The 21,207-nt window shown below is 36.5% G+C and overlaps 1 protein-coding gene across 6 annotated transcripts in view; it reads right to left on the reverse strand.

Annotated features, from left to right (window-relative positions):
- The window catches only part of THSD7A (thrombospondin type 1 domain containing 7A), a 446,918-nt gene that overhangs the window by 167,466 nt on the left and 258,245 nt on the right, over window positions 1–21,207 (reverse strand). For all 6 annotated transcript variants that reach the window (XM_073898881.1, XM_073898883.1, XM_073898884.1 and 3 more), the window contains 2 exons: window positions 17,232–17,387; window positions 15,738–15,950 (listed from right to left, as the gene is read on the reverse strand). In XM_073898881.1, the coding sequence (XP_073754982.1) occupies window positions 15,738–15,950; window positions 17,232–17,387 (369 nt within the window). The remainder of the gene's footprint in view (window positions 1–15,737; window positions 15,951–17,231; window positions 17,388–21,207) is intronic.

The raw sequence follows: 21,207 nt of genomic DNA on the forward strand, positions 1-21,207 counted from the left end.
GATCCCGGGACTCCAGGATCATGACCTGAGCCGAAGGCAGTCGCTCAACCAACTGAGCCACCCAGGCGCCCAACTATACCTCAATTTAAAAAAATGTATTACTACCAATTTAAAAAAAGGGTAGAAGAGAATAGGAATGAAAAAAGCTTTTGTAACAATAGTGATCAAAAAACAAACAAACAAAAAAAACAGATGACTCGAGGCACTTTAGATACTCTACTATTTCTGTTGGCCTACTTCTGCTTTGGTAGGGACAATGATGTTTTCTTAATCTAACATCAAATGCTCTGCAGAGACAAAACAATTTTTTCTTCTTCGAACCAGACTGTTAGCCTGCATTCTTTCTACCGAGAAACCTTCTGTAGAAACTCATGTGGAAGAGCTTCATTAGATCCTTTAGTATAACCTAGGGATTTTGCAAATGTTTTCATAGAATATTCTTAAGGAAAATGGAGAGTGAATACTTGGTTAGTGGTGAATTTTGGATACATCTGGGAGTACAACCCAGGTAGTCACTCAGTCAAAGCAAGGACTGTCTTTCTAGTCTTTTTCTGTTATATTTAGTTCTTGTTGGGGTTAAAAATAATGATGAGACTTCCCTGGTTTAAAAAATGGTTCGGTTAGGGATTAAAAATGGCTTCAGGCAAAGATAGATCCAACAGCTCAAAATATACCAATAAACACCTCCATCTCTCCTCTCTGCCTTTTATATTATCAATGTTACGTAGTGACACTGGACTGCTCCAATATTTCAGTTGGTTATTTCTGCACAAGTTCTTGGATATTTTCTTTCTTGCTAGCCCAAATTGGGTCATAAGTTCATCCTTAAAATGATCACTATAGCCAGGTAGATGGGAGATAGCTTTGGCTGGGAGATGTGATCAATCCTAGCAAGCCTTGTGAATAGGTTTAGGGAATGGATGAATTCCTCAAAGAAAAATCAGAGGCACAGTTGATGAGAGAAGAGAATGAATGAATGTTGACAAGGCAAACAATACATGATTAATATAGATCGTTTAAGATTCTTCTATCAATTCAGCAATTTCTTTTGATCAAATATTTAAAATTTTAATATATAAGGTCAAATATTTAAAATTCTTACGAATTTACTTAAAATTCTTTACTCCCTTTTAGCCTATTGGCAAAATTGAAAGTTAAGAAAAAGCACTGCAATGTTATGGCTTTTCATACTTCATCCCCTGTTTCAACAATAGGTGTCCTTGAGATAAATCTCAGGTTGAGGATCACGGCTAAGTGGCATCTCCTCTTTCACTTCCTAGTATGGATTTTGGTGATTTGTGGGAGAACATATATTTTCTCCAGCTCCCACATACTGCAGTGCTAAGTACCAGTGGTTTTGAAGTTCAAAGATTACTACAGATTTCTTTTCTCATTATATTTAATTGCCATTCCACAAAAATCTTGTCTGATTTTATATAAGTGAAGTCCAATGTCTGGCTATAGTCAGTAACTTGTTATCTTGCTAACGAAAGAAAGACTACAATTTTCTTTGTGTGACACATCTGGTGCAATTTTTACATCATACAAATAACAAATGCACATTCATAATCTACTTCAAAATTAATAGCAAATTGTTACAAGAATTAATTTTCAAAATTTGGTCACAGTGAAATAATCTTGGCTCTCTTCAGAAGACATTACTAGCTCAATACTATGAATTAATAGTACGTGTCAAGTGGAAAAAAAGAAACATCAATTCAGAGATCTATTTCCTTGATCTAGGAAACACGTAAAAAGATTTTGTATTATGGAATTTAACAAGTGAAATAGGTGATATGATTTTCTATTATGGAATTTACCATTATATACTTACTATTTTCTGATACCTAAGAGAATAAAATCTAGGCACCCATTTCTTTAAGGCAATGTATAGATACATATATACATACATATGCTTTGAAAATAAGTACACTATTTAGTGAGGCTGTTATGAAATAAATGAGATGGACTTAAAATCATTTGCTCGATATAAGTAAGTAATAAAATTCTTATTCTTAGCCAAACAAAGAAAAAAGAACAGTCTTTGTGCTTAGTTAACTTTTTCACTATTGAACTCATCTCAGATGAATGATAGGTAATAGCAAATACTTAAAACAGTTTTTATTATGTGTCGGGCACACTTCTTAGCACTTAACATATATTAACTCATGTATACTCTACAACAATATTATGAATAGGTAATTGTACTATTTGTATTTCACAGATGAGAAAAGTTAGTCACAGGGGATTTAAATTACCTGGCAAAATAGCAAAGTTAACATCTGAACCTATACTCAGTGAGAGGAATCCTCCAGATTATAGGATTTTATGAACATTCTGGGGTTTTTTTATGCAAATGAAGTAGCTGTTTTGCTCTGGTGTTCTGGGACTTTAGCATAATAGAATTTGAAGGCATATTGAGATGGTAATAGAGTGTGCAATTCGGTGTCATGCTTTGTCTGACATCTGGTAGGCAAAGTTTGAATTTGTGGTGAGAGCAATAAAAAAAATTTACTTAAGGAGAAACTGAGAGTCATTTCCTGAAAAGAAGTGATGTTTAGGGATAAAAGAAAGCAAGAAAGTCACGATTAATCAGAGATTTACGGACAATCTGCAATGCGAAATAGCGCTAGGAAATCGGTATAAAAAAATGAATAAGGCATGATCCCTACTCCATAGTAACTAACAGTATAGAAGGGATAGTAGGCAACAATAAAGTGTAAGTAACTAAATTCTGTAAAATGTATAATGGTGTAACAAACAGAAGAGCAGAAAAGGCAATTGGTAAAAGGGCAGGATGAGACTGGGGAGACATTCTGTCATTCCCAAATGGCTTTGAACTTTATGTAAAAAAGGAAGCCAACAAGAGATTTCAAACAGGTAAATGGCAAAATCAAGAGAGGATTTATGGTAGTAGACTTGTAATTCCAGAATGAGGAAAATCTGATACAAAAGCAACATGAGTTATTCTTTAAAAACACAAGTCACTACTGTCACTTGTTAGCTCAAACCCTCCAACAGGTTCTCATCTTAGAGTAAAAGACAAAGACAGATGGTCTCACTCCTTCATAACCTCTCTGACCTTATCCCTGATTATTCTTCCCCTAAATCACCCTACGTCAAACATACTGGCTGCCTTGTTGTTCTCAGATGCAAAGCAGTTCCTACCTCAAAGTCTTGCATGTGGTGCTCCTTCTGCCCAGAATACTATCTTCCCCGATTCTCATAGGATTTTCCTACTTCTTTCATGTGCCTTCACAGATGTCACTCTAACAGGACTGAGCAAATTGTGGTGCTATGAACTAGCTTAGAAACATTGGAGGAGAAACTAACTTTGGAAGAAAGATGATTGGTCTGACTTTGGTACATACTGATTTTGAAATGTCAGCAGGTTTCATTTGGGGCTTCCAGATAGAGCTTTATAGCAGCAGGTTGAAAGGGAATGTTAACATTTAAGGAAGAAGCAGACAAAAAAATATACATATATGGCATATAGGAAACAGAACAAGCAGCCTGTAGGGATTAAATACATCTACAAATTCTGATGAGTACCTCCCATCAAAAGGTATACCTGATTCTACTATCACTTGAATCTGGCTGGCCTTGCAACATGCTTTGACCCAAAGAACATGGTAGAAGTGATCTTATGATTATTCCAGAACCCAGACATGAAGAGATCATTCATCTGTTTGCCCTTTTGGAGCAATGTCCTGAGCTCACCTTGAAAAGAAGCCAGTGTGGGCTACTGGATGACGAGGGGACACATGACAGAAAAATGAGGTAGCTTCATTGATATTAATGAGGCCAACTTAGATGTCCCAGTTATGCCAGCCCTCTGGCCGAACGCAGCTGCACCAATGATCCCAGAACTGCCTCGCCAAGCAACAGAATTGAGAAAAAAATTTTTTTTAAATTATTAAGTGTAGAGTGGCATGTTATGCAGCATACATATCTGACACAGAACTTAGTACCTAGAAATGGGGTGCTGCTTTAACAAAAACCTAAAACATGTAGCAATGACTCTGAGACTTGGGGGAGGGGTAAAAGCTGAAAGTTGGTGAGAAGACTTTTAATGGAGGATGGAGACAGAGAGTCTCATGTCACATATTGATGGAAAAGATGGCAAAATAATGAGTTACCTATGGAAACTTGCAAGATGGAAAATGTATGTAATAAACCTGTGGATAAAGATAAGACTATTTTCAGGAAAAATATTAAAAATGTCTATTTAATTTTTCCTCTGGAGGATGATATGCTATAAGGAGAGTAATAAACTAAGGAGGAAATAATTCTGTGTGCATTTGGAATTTAGATGCTGCCATGATGTGCTGAAATGGAAAATAGAATGGTTTCTCACGACTAGTCATCCGGCAAAAGATTTTTAGAGTAATAAATGGCCTAAGGTAAAAATCAATTTAAGGATGTAGTTAAAAATTCTTTGATAATACCCCAGAAATAGTTAAGTGATTCCTAGAAGACTCTCTCAGTTTCATAAAAGGCTTCTAAGAATCTTAAAGCCATTTTTCCACAGTTGCCTCATACATGGTCCAAAGTAAAGAGAGGCTTTTCTCAAAAATAAATGATATAAATTATGGATATGGCTTTTGGGGCACGGAGTGATCTCCAATGAGATTCATAAGAAACCCAAAGTATTAAGTGTCATATTGTTAAAACACTGCCAACTTAGTCTGAGAGAAATTGAGACAGTTCAAAATGAAAGAAAGGCCCCTGGGCTCTGTGATTTGTATGGGCGGGAGGCAGATTGAGAAAGCTCATCAGCTACAAATACAAGCCATTTCTTATAAAAAGGGAAAGACATCTGTGGAAAATCCAAGAGCCCAGAGTGAAGAACAAAGACCCAAGGAGAATAATGGACTAGAGAACGACTTTCAGAGAACAAACATTGGCTGAGATCAAGGAATTTCCCCTGTCCCTGGTAAAGAGGGAACAGGCTGGATTTCAGAATTGATAAATACCAGACGCTTCTGAAGGCTTCCTATTTTTCTCATTTTTGAATGGGAGAATCTATTCTGATTTCTGGTCTCTGTTACATCATTATATGTTGTATATGTGGAGAGAATTAGGGGGGATATCTTATCTTTCTAGTTAAGAGGCCTCTGATTCTAGTTAACAGGCCACACCCTAGAAACAATAGAGTTCTAGTTTCAATCTGAAATCAGGTTCTGTGTGATAAGTAACATGAACTGATTATATGAAGTCATTATCTTATAAGGAGAAACCATTTTTCAGAAATCACTTTGTGTAAAACACCACATTAGTACAGAATATGATCTTGAAAACATGTATACCTTCGATTAAGGTCAAAAGGGCTCAATTTTTTTAAATAAATTACCTGAATGGTTCAAAGTTTTACTGTGTCCAGAAATGGAAGTATCTTTTAATATGAAGGTCATATTTTCCATGTATTGGCACCTTAAAAAATTCTGCAGATGTTTGGCTAAACTGAAAGATTCTGTAGGACTGAATTGTTTTCAAGGGAAAAAAAAAGAAACAACCCTCCCCCCAAAAAACCCCCACAATAATCAAAAGATCATTGTAGCTCACAGGGAAGGTTTCTGGATATAGGATTTAATTAGTAGGAAGAAAATTTAAGCACTATGATAAAATACTTTTTTTAGAAAACAGAAAGGACTGGAAATACACAAGTCAGGGACAAAAGCACTTAAACACTGGCCAAAAGTATTTTAAAAATAAATACTCTAATCCCATTATCTAAAATAATAATGTCTTTCGGGGTGTGTGTGTGTGTGTGTGTGTGTGTGTGTGTGTGGTACTATGTGGAAGATACAAACTATAATTCTGTTTAAGATGGCAAGTTCTATAATTCTAAAAGTTAATCAAACAAGACTGTACATAAAAATGTTATATGTATTTTTTATATTGTATATTTTTTTCCTCCAAAAAAATCTATGACTAAAGGATAATATTAGGTTATTTTGAAGTGCACAGAAGAGACTTTATGACAAGTTTCCTTGTGGGGGAAAAACCCACAGCTCCTCTGAAAATAAGAGCTCAAAGTTAATATGTGCCATCAATCAATAAAAATAAAAGAATAGCCACACCCAACTACTGTATCTGATAAGTCTCATCTATATTTGAATCAGACGCAGGTCGTGAGATGGTGAATGATATAACTGCTTGAGAATTTTGGTGTTCTTGGGTTAGGAGGGGGTGTACTTTTCCTGTGGAAGCAATGAAAACAATTGCGACCGGAGGGTGGACTGTAGTAAATTAAATTTTTTGCCATAATTCTTTGTAATGTGTCTCATCGGGAGACAGAGTCTATTTCTCTACCTACGAAATCTGAGTTGTCACTGTGGCTTGCTTTGACCAACAGAATGTGGCAGAAGTGACAATGTGCAGTTCAAGAGCCTGCAGGCTTGTTTTTGTCCTCTCAGAGCAGTGCCCTAAAACCACCATCTAAGAGAACTGGTCTAGCTTATAGGAGGATGAGAGCCCTTGTGGAGAAGCACCAATGTACCTCAGCACACAGCACCAACTGCAAAATACGTGAGGGAGGCCATCTTGGACCTTGAGTCATAGCCAAACCTCCATAAATGAGCCCAGGTGAAATCTGAATTGGAACTTCCCAGAATCATGGGAAATCCTAATTGGTTTTGTTTTCAGCCAGTGAGTTTTAAGGTGATATGTTAGCCAGTAATAGTTAAATGATACATGGCCTGAGAGGTAGGAAGGGAATCAGAGGAAAGTAAAACCAATGAGGTCATGGGAAGACAAAGTCTGACAGGAGATAAGAGATAAGCAAGGTTGAAGAAGCAAACAAGGGATAATGTAAGGAAAGGAATGCATCCGTTAGGTTTGATAATTCAACTCTTGTCTAATTTGACAGAAACTCCTGTCTAATTTGACTTTTCATCCATACTGGCTTTTACTGACCCAGCTATGAGTAAACTGACTACCCTGAGTTTTGTTAAGGCACTTGACTACCTATGATAAAGTGACAGGCTTTTATTTCCCATTTGAAGTGATAGCTAGCACTTAGAAACTTATGTCATATCTCATGAAGTGGTAAGTAAACTAGTGCTTATTTAACTTTCATCTGAGGCTTCTGCTAATTCTCCCTTACTTTAAAAAAGAAAATTCTTTATAAAACCCTACTTTTTGCTAAGACATTTCAGTGCAAAAGAACACTGGCTCAATCCAGATGGTTTCCTTACAAACAAAAAATAATTTTATTAACAATATATCAAAATGGCACCTGGGTGGCTCCGTCGGTTAAGCATCTGCCTTCGGCTCAGTTCATGATCCCAGGGTCCTGGGTTCAAGTCCCTTGCTGGGTTCCCTGCTCAGCGGGAAGCCTGCTTCTCCCTCTCCTCCCTGCTTGTGCTCTCTCTCTCTCTCAAATAAATAAATAAATAATTTTAAAAAGAACAAGGAAAAAACCCAATATATCAAAATATAACACACACACACACACACACACACACACACACACACACACACACACACCACAGCAGACAGATCAGGTTATCTTGTGCTAGATTTTTTAAGCCAAAATAAAATTGTGATTACTACAAACCAACACTAAAGAATAACCTACTGCCTTAAATTCTCTAAAAAGCTATGATTTTCATCTTTACAACAAATTAAATAGAGAATCTCAACCCAATTATAGGAAAAAACTCCTACAAACAGTGTTAGATGATCCTAATTGTAAAGTAAGAGACCTTAGATTTAAGCATAACATCCAACCTAATTATATTCCAACCACATTAAATGGCATAGCATTCTCCAGGAAGGGAACTTCTTAGTTGATTTATTGCTTAAATTATGGAAAAACAATTCAGTTATAGGACATATTCTTGCCTTTAAAAGATCAGCTTTTCCATGTAATGGCTGTGTGATGTGTGTTAAGAAGTAGATTCCAGTTCCAGAGAGTGATCATGCTTTTGAAATTGTGTTTTCATCTAGCTCTACAGACATTTGAATTAATCTGAACTTGGAGTTCTCGCCAAAGTTTTAGAAGCCAATCTTATTAAGGTTAGTTTCCCTTCTAAAATTACACAAATTTTGGGGCACCTGGGTGGCTCAGTTGGTTAAGCGACTGCCTTCGGCTCAGGTCATGATCCCAGGGTCCTGGGATCGAGCCCCGCATCGGGCTCCCTGCTCGGCGGGAAGCCTGCTTCTCCCTCTCCCACTCCCCCTGCTTGTGTTCCCTCTCTCTCTGTCTCTCTCTCTGTCAATTAAATAAATAAAATCTTTAAAAAAAAAATAAAATTACACAAATTTTAACTTAAGTTTTCCTAACTCCCACTTGTGTATTATGATGTTCTTGTCCATCATGGATAAATAATTATGACAAAATATGGCACATACAAAATATGGCACATCATGGATATCTTGTCCATCGTAGATAAATAATTATGACAAAATATGGCACATACATAAATCATGGATATCTTGTCCATCATGGATAAATAATTATGACAAAATATGGCACATACAAAATATGGCACATCATGGATAAATAATTATGACAAAATATGGCACATACAAAATATGGCACAAGTTATTCTCCTGGTGGAAAGGAACAAAAATATTTATGAATATGATCTTTATATTCTCAAAAAGATAGTCTAACATTTTCAAATATTAAACAATCTCAATGTCTACTGCTTGTTTTCAGATTTTTCAGCCTTTTGAAGTTCCATTTTCCATTAAAATTCAAATAGAATTATTTGAATTCCATTGGGGAATTCAGCAACCTCTAAAGTGGCTGTGGATCCTCCCTCTCTTTATTTTCTGTTAGGATTTTCATGGAGCTAATATTTCTCCTAAAACTTTTGGTTCCAAATTTTTGCCTCCTCTGTCTCAGAATTTATCAGTCATTCCTAGGGTGATCATATCACTTGCTTTCCAAAGCAGGACACTTATTAGGACAAAGGGGTGGTATTAATAATGACCTTAAGAAAATGGTACCATCCTGAACAAACCTGCAAGATGGAGTCACCTATTTCATACCAAAGGGTATTTCTAGTTAGCTGTGGCCTTCCTCAAACTTTTTCTCCCTTGAGATCATTTCTCTCACTTCTTTCAGACCCTTCTCACATCTTTCTTATTAATCTCCAAACTCCATACCTCTCTCTCCATAATGCTCCAGGAAGCTTAAATATTCTATTTTATTTTGCAGAACTCAGCTCTTCTCTTGTTATTATTCAGGCAGTGTAAAGAGTACTGCATATCTGTCAACCAAAATGTCCCATCAAATTATTTCCCTAAATTGGAAAACCTGTATCCTCATGGGCATTCCTCTGTAGTACAGAAGACACAATTACCAGGTTTTAGGTTTGTTTAGTATATACAACATTTATAAACCTTCCCCACTACAACTGATCTCTTCCTGGACAATATTATTGCACAGCTTGGAACTCCTGGGACCCTTTTTACTGGATCTTTGCACCCGTCTCTCAGATTCTGCTGCTAATATCTCATTCCTGACCTTCAGAATTACCTTGGGCACTACAGTTGTCTGGCTAATACAGAGAGCTAGAAATTTCTGGGACCCACCTTCCTCCTTCCTCCAGCAACTGTGAGCCAACAGTCAACTGGTGTGAGTTTAAAAGCCCATCTCCTTTTTCCTAAATCCACAACCTTTGGGGTTTAATTTAAATTCCAGAGTATCTCCCCTAATCAGAGTGAGTCTGCAACTTTGCTGTTTCCCTGTGCAAAAGAGTTAACATAGCAAGCCCAAGTGCTGCCCTTAGACAGTCTTGCTCACTATGTTGACCCTTGGCTTGCATGTGGAAACTTCAGTTTCTGGAGGCCTCCACCATTCTCTAAATGAGAAGTGTTGATCACTGTGCTTTAAGTATTTGCATAAACAATGTGGTTTAGGCTGACCATGCACTTTCCTTTCGGGAGTCCAGAATATTTTTTATGAGCTAGGCAGAGGGTGACTACATGGCTGACCCCCAACATAAACCCTGAACACCTAGGCTCAGATGAGCTTCCCTGAAGACAATACTTCACGTGGACTGTCACAATGCATTGGTGAAAAAATTAAGCACATCCTCTGGGACTCCATGGGGAGAGGACTGTTCGAAACTTGTGCCTGGTTTCCTCCAGACTTTGCCCCATGTGCCTTTTCCCTTTGCTGATTTTGCTTTGTATTCTCTCACTGTAATAGTTCATACCTGTGGGTATGACTCTGTGTTGAGTTCTGTGAGTCCCTCCAGTGAATTATAGAACCACGGTGCAGTCTTGGGAACCCAACACACATTCCCTCTTCTCGATTTTGCTTCTTTATTCCCACTCCTCTTACTGGTTTCTCCTGGGGTCGCATCCTTAATAAACTGTGTGCATCCTAATCCTTGACCTGGCTTATGCTTCCAGGAGGGCTTATGAATACTCTCAATCAGTTAAAATATTAGTCTCAACTATAAGCTTTATAATTTCTCTTTCTATTCCTGGAATGCTCTGCTCCCCATTCTTTAACTCCTCATTCCACATACTTCTGTCCCCCTCCAGACTGTTTTCTTAATAAATATTATTACTATTTAAATATTCTTAATAAATATTTGGACAAATTAATCCAGTGTTTATACAATTTATAAATTGGACACAAATTGTACCACAAGGTTTAAGATAAAATAGAGCAGTACCTCACCCCATCTCTCCCTACACTGAGTCTTGCCTTCCAGAGGTAAAAATTTTTAATATTTTCTAGATGTTTATTCCTGTATTTACCTGAAGATATGGAAATGATAGCCCCTTATATTCCTCCTAATACTGAACATGTGGGAAAAAAGAAGTAAGACATGAAGTACTTGGGAGAGAAACAGTACTCAAGTCTTCCCTTCCCTCTACTCATATATGGATACATATCTCATTCCAGAAGGAAGAAACTCATAGTAAAAATCTCAGAAAGAATAAGCAGTCACGTGCCAAGCCAGGGCTCTGGACAGTAATATCATCATCTCCCATCTTTTATAGTTGGCTCTTTGGGCACTTCTGATGAGATGCAGCGGCTCCAAAAGAGGCAGAAAAACTTACTGTAATGGCATGCCTCACTACTAATCTCAATGTATTCTTATTCACAGGTCTTTTTCAGCATTATCCAAATTCAGTCAGTGTGCCTTGGTGGGGGCAGTCTTTGGGTAAGAGAGTTGGGTCTTAGGCTCCACCAAAACAATGCTTTTCTCATTTTAGTACATTGGTTCAGAAACTTCATTGCACATCAGAACAACCTAGGGAGCTTCATAAAAGTGCAGCTTTCTGGGACTTGCCTGCACAGACTGCAATTCATTGGGTCTATAGAGAAGACTGAGAAATCTGATTTTATAGCATATTTAAGGCGATTCTGATACTGGGGAATCTAGAACACTTTTTGCAAAAATAGATCTAGCATCTCATAGAGTAAACTGAAAAAATATTCACATAAAATGAATATATACATATGCCCATGTATCTTATATCCATTTACATAAGACTTATAAATATCTAATATTATTGATGTGGAACTTCCATTTGTACATGAGGCATTTGTTGGCAGACGTTCTTAGTAATCCAACAGATTTTAACCATGGTGGCATGATGCAATGGCGTGTTACAATCAAGTTTTGGGTGTATGGAAAACATTTGTTGTTAATGACATTTCAAGTCAGCTGGTTTTAACAAATAAATTAGGGTGATTACAGGTTATCCATATAATAATGGCATTTTCATAAATTTTCACATGCTTTACCCAATAGAAGAGAAAGAGGTTGAGCCACAGCCATAGTGCTTCAAGAATAGCATGATATACTTTGAGGGCCCTGGCTGGTCACTGCTATTTCTAACTGTATCTTTAGGAGCAATGTAATGATGAATTGTTTTGATTTACTTCCACAGAAATATTGTATTTTGTTTTCACAAAAATCTGTGTCAAGTATGAATGTTAGTCATGCATGTCAATGTCACTGGTTATATGTTAACTTTTACTGATGTGGAGAAGAATAAGAAATGTAGCATAGGAGTTGTAGGCATTTTGAAACTGTTGAAATTCACTGCTTAACAAAGTAATACCAATACCAAAATACAAAACCGTGGCTTTAAAATTCTCATATCTAAAATAGAGCACATAGGATATGGATGGCATCATTTTTTTTCAACAGAGGGGAGGGATATGTGCAAACAATATTTGGTTTACAGTCTCCTTAAGTAATCAATAAGACAATGGATTTTCTTTTCCACTCTCAGCCTAAAAGTCTTGATTTGTTCAATCTCTAACCAACCAATTCGTTGTTGTACCAACCAAGAGTACCAAAAGTACTCTTGCCCCACCAAATTTATACCTTTAAATAAAACACAAATTTCACAAAAATGGAAATAGGGCAGATTTGTTTTTCTTAAAGGTCCAACAAACTCTAGGATCTCTCCGCCTCCTAACCCCAAATGTCACCATCAGACCTTTGGAACAGTTCCTGTATTTGTGCTCAGAGATAGGGTACTGCTTTTCCGACAATCCTTAAATTATGAGTGATATTCTTTTCTATTACACATCACGTGTTTATCTCTTTTTGTAGAGTCTGATTGTCCTCTGAGTTCTCTTTTGTCTCACATTTCTGTTTATATCCTCTGTCAGAAAATCTATGTAAAATTCCTCCTGAGTGTTTTCCAAACCCTTCCCCAATCCTGCTTCTTGAAAGACAATTGGAAAAATGAACAATAACCAGCAACAAATCCTAAAGATCTTTGGAAGCCTCGGCAAAGGATAGTTCAAGAAAAAGAAAAGAGGTTTCAAATGCTTTGAGGTCATTAACAAAGTTGTGAAATTTGTGAGGAACATGGGAGGAAAAAAAGTCTTTTTATTATTTGCTAACATTCACAGGCTCTAATTTTTCATTTCCCTAGTTGAGCTTTAACTTAATTATAAAACAAAATCTATAGCAGCAGCCAGGCCTAGGGGTAGAGTCTGTACAACTAATCAACTTTAATTCCCTGGGTTCGATTTAATTACAAAACAACATTTGGTGCAGCTGCTAAACACTTACCAGGTGACCACATGATAATACTGCAGTAGTATTTACAAGTCTCCAGCTTTTGTTCTATTCTACCAGCCCAATAGGTTTCAGCTATATATAAATTTGAGCAGCCTTGAGAATTTACAATAGTAAAGAATTGTCCTGATTTTATACACCTCTGTAGTTGAGCCAGTTAAAACACTGAGTTGCACCACAACAAATTCATGACAGGAAGTAAAATTTAATGATGAAAGACGTCCTGATAAAGGACAATAGTAACAAACTGAATATCAAGAGCATACTTCTTTTCCTTAATTCATTCTTCTGGGAGATAGGCAAAGTGAAACCAACTTATGTTGGTTTCTGGGAGTTGCCAATGTGCATTTTAGGTTAAAACATACATTACTTTTCAATATAACTAGACATACATAACTCATTCTCCTGCTTGTTTTTTAGTGTTTTAGTGTTCCATAAGGTATTTTAGGGGGTGATTACTTGTGTTACAAAATATTTTTCACCTGACACAATAAAAATTTACCTCTGATATTTTTAAGTAGTTTCTCTCGTATATTTAAAATTTACTGGATTTGTACTAACATCAAGAAGATCACTGAAATAAGTGAGATCTGATTTTTCATTTAATAATATTTAGGCAGAAGTTCCACGCACAAGGAACTTTTTATCTTAGTGTTTTTTGTCATCTTAGTTCACTCATATATACCTTATACAGTGTGTGGGATCCCAGTTCCTCCCAAGGTCTATAGAAGGATAAGGAAACTTATTTGAAGTTAGGAAAAAAAATTAGTAAAAAGTATCAGTAAGGGAGTACCAGTGATGCTGAAATAAATATGGCTCATTATTTTCACATATATTCACAAATAATAAAAAGGTTTTTTTTCCTCCCATGTTCCTCACAAATTTCACAACTTTGTTAATGACCTCAAAGCATTTGAAGCTTCTTTTCTTTTTCCTGAATTATCCTTTGCCCAGGCTTCCAAAGATCTTTAGGATTTGTTGCTAGTTATCTTCAGAAAGAAGATAACATAGATTGCCATCTACTTCAAATAAAGATTTGAAGTAGATGTATAAATGCTATTCTTTTGCTTATTTTCCCCATTAGATGTCAATCTCCTTCTTTTCTTTCCCTTTAGAGTAGAATGGGGTAAAAGCTAAAGAGAGATGTATCATGGGTAATTACCTCTATGAAAAACAGAAAATCTTAGAAAAAAGCCAGAATTCATAAAATTCATCATAAAATATCTGGAGCAATAATCCCCTTTTTCACCTTTCAACCTCAAGTGCTGGTCTGGATTTTACCTAATGCTGCCCTGCACAATGATGTTGGTCTCTGGACAAAGACAACACTATGTTTCAAAGTCGAAAGGCTAATTTCTCAGTACTAGCAGTGCCTGTCAGTGTCTTACCCCAGAGAGTATCTTTCTCTACTGAACAGTGACTGAGTCACAGGAGGAAACAATCCTGCTTGCTGGAAGAAAATAGGATGGAAGGAATTATGACGGTTACCAGATGTTCCACTGCCCCTAAGGGGGCACCAGAATGCTTCTGCATATGCTGTAAACAGCTTAAACTGTCAAATCAGGGGACCCTGGGGCTTGGTGCTCATGCTACTCTGATGTGCAGAGTCATAGCATTCGAGAGTTGGAAGGACCCTTAGAGATGATCTTAGTCAAAGGTTTTAAGCTATGTCACGAGGAGTTCTACATTTCCTAAGAATGACTCAGAGATTACTGAAGAGTAAGGGGACCTCCCCAAAATAGTAACAGCACTCAAGGAAAGAATGTAAAAATCTTACATCAGGGTAAAAACAAGACAGGATATTTTATCAAACAAAAATCAGTTGTGAAAATCTAAGGTATTCTTATGGTTTAGGAAAGGAACTTTGTGGAAAATCACCATCCCAGTAGCTCTATGACACTCCTTGCGGGGGGTGGGGTGGGTGGTGTGCAGAAGTTGAAGGTTGATTCAGGAATCTAGGCCACAATAGGCCATGTGGCTTGGGAGTCTGGAAATTAAATTATATCCCTAAGACAATATCAGGGCAGGAAATAAAGGCTTCTCGATTCAAGTCAACCAATTCTTACAATCCTTCTTTATTTAAATATCTATGGCAAGTTAAAAATGCCCACTTAGAAAAATGTTACCTTTCCAGGATATTTTTTTTTTTCTTTTAGGTAGGTTCCATGCCCAGCATGGAGCCCAACACAGGGCTTGAATTCAGGACCCCAAGATCAAGACCGGAGCTGTGATCAAGAGTTGGATGCTCAACTGAGTCATCCAGGTGCCTCACTATGTTATTTTAAATGGCAATTTAATACTGTATTGCCTTGATGATGATTTAATTCTTCCTCTATGTTACCTGCTTTCAAATTAAAAAGTACCCTGTGATTGTTCAAAGAACCTCCTCATTGCCACAATTGGAGAGAGAGAGAAAGAGAGAGATTGAGAGACTGAGCTAAAGGGGGTAAGAAAAGAAAAAGAAAAAAAAAAAAGAAGGAAGGAAGGAAAGAAGAAAGGAAGAAAAGAAAGAAGAAGGGAAAGAGAGATGGAAAGAAGGGAGATAGGGAAAGAAAAAAGGAAGAAGGAAGGAAGGAAGAAAGGGAAGAAGCTATTTCTGCATTTGTACATGGAACCTATTTTGATGAAGGGACACAAGACTTTACCATAAGGTAAGGCATATCTCTAGGGTTAAGTAGACATTCATAACAGCAGGGTGGATGCACCTGCCTGACTCACCATCACTGTTGATGCACACAACCTCCTGAACTTGAGTGCCTGGGCCACACTCTTTTCCATTGTCTGGTTCACAGTCTCCAAGCTTCACTGCTTTCCATTCATAGCAGGATGGCTCTTCACAGGGAATGGCTTCCAGTAAATGAGGGCAGTTCCCAGAGCCCCCAGAGCCTCCAGTGGACTCATTGGTAATGCGCCTCTTCCTCAGTTTGAAACCTGAATTATTGGGGAAGGACATATTTATTGTTACTGCCATGGGTTGAATATTTCCGAAGGCTGAATGAAAACTTGAGTGAAAACTGGATGAGGGTAGAGGGTAGAAATCAGATTTGCTTTAATCACTAGTATATCCCCAAGCTCTAGCTTAGTGTGAGCCTATTAATCATTTATTAAATGAATAAATGAATGAATGAACAGAATGGCCAAGGAGGAAAGGCAAGAAAAGTCATATGCCTCTTATCTCCTTCATAGGACTGGAGACAGGTAGAGAGGCAGAAGCAGAGAGAGAAAGACAGACAGACAAAGACACACACAGAAAATGATTTTGGTTGATTTGGAAAGTCTGTAGTTATAAAATATTCAAAGACACAGTAAAATCTCAAGCTATTTGGAAATATTCATGACCAGACAAAGTGGTATTACTTTGAATTTTTCAGCACTATCACATAATTAAATTTGAAAGGAAACCTCTGAGAAGTTGGATGGTCCCAGATAAATTGTCTGTTTGAGCCTTAGTTGATTTTAGTGGCCCTGGAAATATGAACTAGTGGTGATATAAAGCATCTGGGCTCTAATGAGTACTCTTCAGAGTCATGCTCTGTGCTTTAACAGCACCTAAGTGCTGCCCTTCTGGACAGGGTATACCAAAATTAATAAGTCTGCTTATTGCTATGTGAACATATTTGAATCCCTAGCAAAATTAATAAGTCTGTTTACTGCTATGTGAACATATTAGAATCACTAGAAGACTATCTTAGAAAGAAAGTAAAATGTTTCTAATAACTAGATTCTGTGAATATTACCCCATCATGCCCACCACATAGGAAACCACTGCATCTATTGTCCTCTTAGATATATCATGTGCATCATAAGAGTAATAGAGCTTTTCTTCCCCCCCTTTCTTACCTTCAAAGTAATAAGGAGTTTTTTTGCTTTTTGAGGACTAGCTATGGATCAGGCACTGAATTAAGTGCTTTATGCTTATTATCTCATTGAATAGAGAAAACTTTGGAGCAGATATTACATCTCTTTTACAGATAAGCGGACAAAGATTTAGATAATTAACTTCAGTTTTAATGTTTAGGTACCAACATCAGAGTAGGTTTATTCATCTTTTGCAGTCGATACTCATTAGCCATTCTGGAAAATACCACGGACGAATGAATAAGCACAAGTAACAAAGAGTAACAAATAAAAGTATTCGGCACACTAATGACATTATTTAAAATAATTCATGTTTGATGGGAGTTTTAAGCATGTCACGTTAATAATACATACCTTTTTTGCCTTGCTGGTCATTACAGTTTTCGTAAGTACAAGGTCCCCAAGCTGACCAAGGTGAAACCTCACATTCAATTGGACAGGGAATATGGCACAACTGTGTAGTATTAGGGACGGGGCCAGTGCATGATTTCAAGTCCACTGGTTTTGAGGCTGTTTGGAGAAAAGTACAGAAATCCCTTAAGAATTAAACAAATTGTTATGGTCAACAATACGATTTTTCTGTGTGTACAGAGAAGGACAAGTGCCAACAAGACATTATTTCACTGCTTCTTAGCTACATCCTAGAAAAAAAAGGAGAGGGAGTGGGGAAAAAACAGCAGAGTGTAGTTCAAGGAAACTGGGCTAGAAATCTCAGAGACTGTTTGATCACCAGCTTTATCACTTATTAGCCCGGTGATTTAATAATTCCGAGTCTAACTTTCCTAATTAGTAAAACAATCCTTAAGGTCAATTTTATCTCTACAGTTCTATATTTAGATTCTAAATAAATGGAATCTGCTTCAGAGCACTGAACACAGTGGGTGAGGGCCTATGGCTATATAGCATATGGAAAAAGCCTGCCCTGGGTGGCTTCGGGTGGAGCAGTCTTCCCTTTCCTTTTGGTCCACAAAAGGGTAAGCGGTGGATATAATGAAGAGCCCATGCCACCAATGGGGTATCTCTCTCTACCCCCAGCTACATGACTCACCACATACTTTCTAGAACTTTTACAGAATATATTATCTGCACATGTGATCTAAATCTCAGAATTGCTAGGCGACTAATTTAGAATTGTCCATGTCTGTTCATATGTTGACCAATGAACTGGGGATAAATACTGTTTGCCCTTGCTTCCCTTCTATTTTGATGCCTGAAGTTTGGCTATTTTGTATGGGACACACATTTGACACTTAATGTCAAGACGTGTCCATAGTTCCAGCTAAAAATGACTAACAGATATTTGGAGCTATATGGAAAGCAGAAGAAATTCAAGTTTAGTGGTATATTATAAAATATAAAGCTATAGTTGTTTTTCTTGTAAAGATTTTAAGAAGTAAATGTCTTTGACATTACCTTAAATAAAAGCTAGTTGCTGTTTCCATCTGATAATTTGAAATGCCCACCCTTGTAGCATAAAGGACTGAAATAGTACAGGTCTTAGATAATTCTCATTCGCTTTATGTGAAGAACTATCAAATTCCAATCACATGGGTTACATTTAGAAGCTCATAGAGAAATTAAGATATTTTAAGCTAAATTATCCTAACTTTTAAATAAACGTACTAAATATATTTGTTTATAGTTTAAACTCTAAGGCAAACTGTATGTATTGTGCATCCCTCAACTTTCTGCGTGCACACACAATCATAAATGCTACCTGAACGCTGTTACATTAACTCCCCTTTTGAAAATAGTTTTTCAGTTCTGAAAAATATCCTACAGATTTTTTTTTCTTTTTCTCCTAGGAGTACATAACTTAATCTCTCTCCTCTCCCCTCTCACTCCCGCCTCTCCTGCCCACCACCACTGCAGTGAAAATAAATGGGCACTCTTTGTTTGCTTAGTATGGAGCGCCATAAGCATTCTCACTTAAGTTTATGGAGCACCATAAGCATTCTCACTTAAGTTTATCGAATTGTTGCTATTGTGCATTGTAACATCAGCCACAGCCAAAAATGATTACTTTTGTTGCTTTCAACAGTGAAAGTATTTGGCACATTAATGACAGAAAATACAGAAATAAACGCTTCACTTCTTTAAATATAAAAAAAATAACGATGTCGAACCATATTTCACATAAAATGAAAACAATTTTTAATATCCTTACAGGCTTAAGAGTCTTGTGATGGTTAATTTTATATGTCAACTTGTCTGGGCTAAGGGATGCCCACATAGCTGCTAAAATGTTTCTAGGTGTGTCTGTGAGGATGAGAAATTAAATCAGTAGATTTGAATCAGTAGATTGAGTAAAGAAGACAGCCTTTACCAATGTGGGTGGGGCACTATCTTATCCTTTGAGAACCCAGGTAGAAATAAAAGGTGGACGAAGGGTAAAATTTCTTTCTTTTTGAGCTGTGGAATCCATCTTCCCCCTGCTCTTAGACATTAGAGTTCCTGGTTCTGGAAAACCAGGAATTACACCAGTGACCCCATTCCCATAATTCTGTGAGCCAATTCCTATAATAAATCTCCTCTTATATGATCTATACATATATCCTATTTGTTTCTCTGGAGAACCTTGACCAATGTAAGGCTACAGTATGTAGAAAAACTCCTATAACTGCAAATTAACATAAGGAATTTCTTCACCTGTGGAGTCTTTCACGCTATCATTTAAATTAACAATTGTGCATATTATTACCTGAAAAGTCTCCATTTTTTTCTTTTAATAGACTAAAATTAACTTAAAATTTAGTGGTGTTACATTGTTTTGGAAATTATGGTTACTACAAAGGGAAGTCTACTTCTTACAAAGTCTACCTTGACCATGCAATTGTGAGGAATATATAAGGTTGAAAACTTTAGGAGGGAAACAGGTTTTATCAAGGAAACAGGTTAAAACATTGTTTCTAATACCTGGTCATTTTTTTAAAAATAAGCTTAATTTTAGCTTTTGGCATATTTTGAATGAAGCAAATAGAATATTCAGTCATAAGAATCTTCTTGAGCTATTAAAAGAGAAATATGATGAATAAAAGCTTGAGAAAATACTGCCTGAAGCAAAATACTCTTCAGATCTGCTAAGCTAACCAAGTCTATACTGATGTAATAGTTATTGAAAAATAACCTCAATTTTATAGATGTCTTTATATAAATAAATATATAACTGAATATATATATTTGTTGTGTATGATCTATTCCTTTGGTGATTTTTCCCTTTAGTTTTGTTGTTGTTGTTGTTTGTAAATAGAGTATATATTGATTGATGTAAATAACCGAAACTAGCTGAGCTCCTCAAAAAACTGTCAATTCTATTTTTGCCCATGAATTACATGGAATCACTGTGATTCAATAAATGAAATAAAGGAAGAATTTAGTGGATTCTAGTTCAATCTGTGAGATATAAGTCCGGTAGCACTGTATTACATAACACAGTGTTCACTGTTGATCACATACTCTCAAATATTGAGATTTGAATTTCTTAGAATGGCCCAGTAATTACTTTTGTATAATTTTATCACTTAAGAAATTATTCATCCAGTACAAGTTTCACAGAACTTCTATTAAATTTTTTTAAAGTTTTATTGTTGATCTCTTGAAAATAAAGGGCACATTTTATTGTTTGCATATGATTTAAACGGTATACAATTATTTGTACATTGCATTCTTTATGAGGTCATAAAAGAATGTCCAAACTTTTCTGGACTTAATAAGACAAACAAACAAAAAATGAGACTGGTACATTTTTGTAGGTCTGAAATATTTCTGTATTTTTATGCTTAGAGCATTGCAATGGAAATAAATATTATAGGAAGTAAACTTCAGATATTTGTTTCCAGCAATGTGCTCAGGGAGATATTCTGAAGATATATACCCACTGTATAACCCCTCAGAATAGCAATATATGATTTTTAAAATTAAATGTTTCAATCTGAGATAATTACAGAGTCTCATGACATTGTAATTTCACAGAGATCCTATGTATCCTTTACCCAGTTTCCACCAACTGTCAGATCTTACAAACTTATAGTATAATGTCACAACCAGAATACTGACATTGAAACAACCAGGGTACATGTATTAGGTTGAATAGTGTCTCCCCCTGCCTCCCTCCCCCCTCAAATTCAGTCTACTAGAATTTTACAATATGACCTATTTGGAAATAAGATCGTTGCAAATGTATTTAGTTGGTGGGGTCCCACTGGATTAGAATGAGCTTTAAATCCAATGATTGGTGTCCTTATAAGAAGGCCATGTGAAGACATACAGAGAAGAAAGCCATGAGCTATTGGAGCAATGCAGCCACTTTGTTACCAATCTTAGGGAAAGA

Source organism: Callorhinus ursinus, unplaced genomic scaffold (assembly GCF_003265705.2).
Source record: "Callorhinus ursinus isolate GAN/ISIS: 27379988/994484 unplaced genomic scaffold, GSC_fseal_2.0 scaffold12, whole genome shotgun sequence".
Taxonomy (NCBI): Eukaryota; Metazoa; Chordata; class Mammalia; order Carnivora; family Otariidae; genus Callorhinus; species Callorhinus ursinus.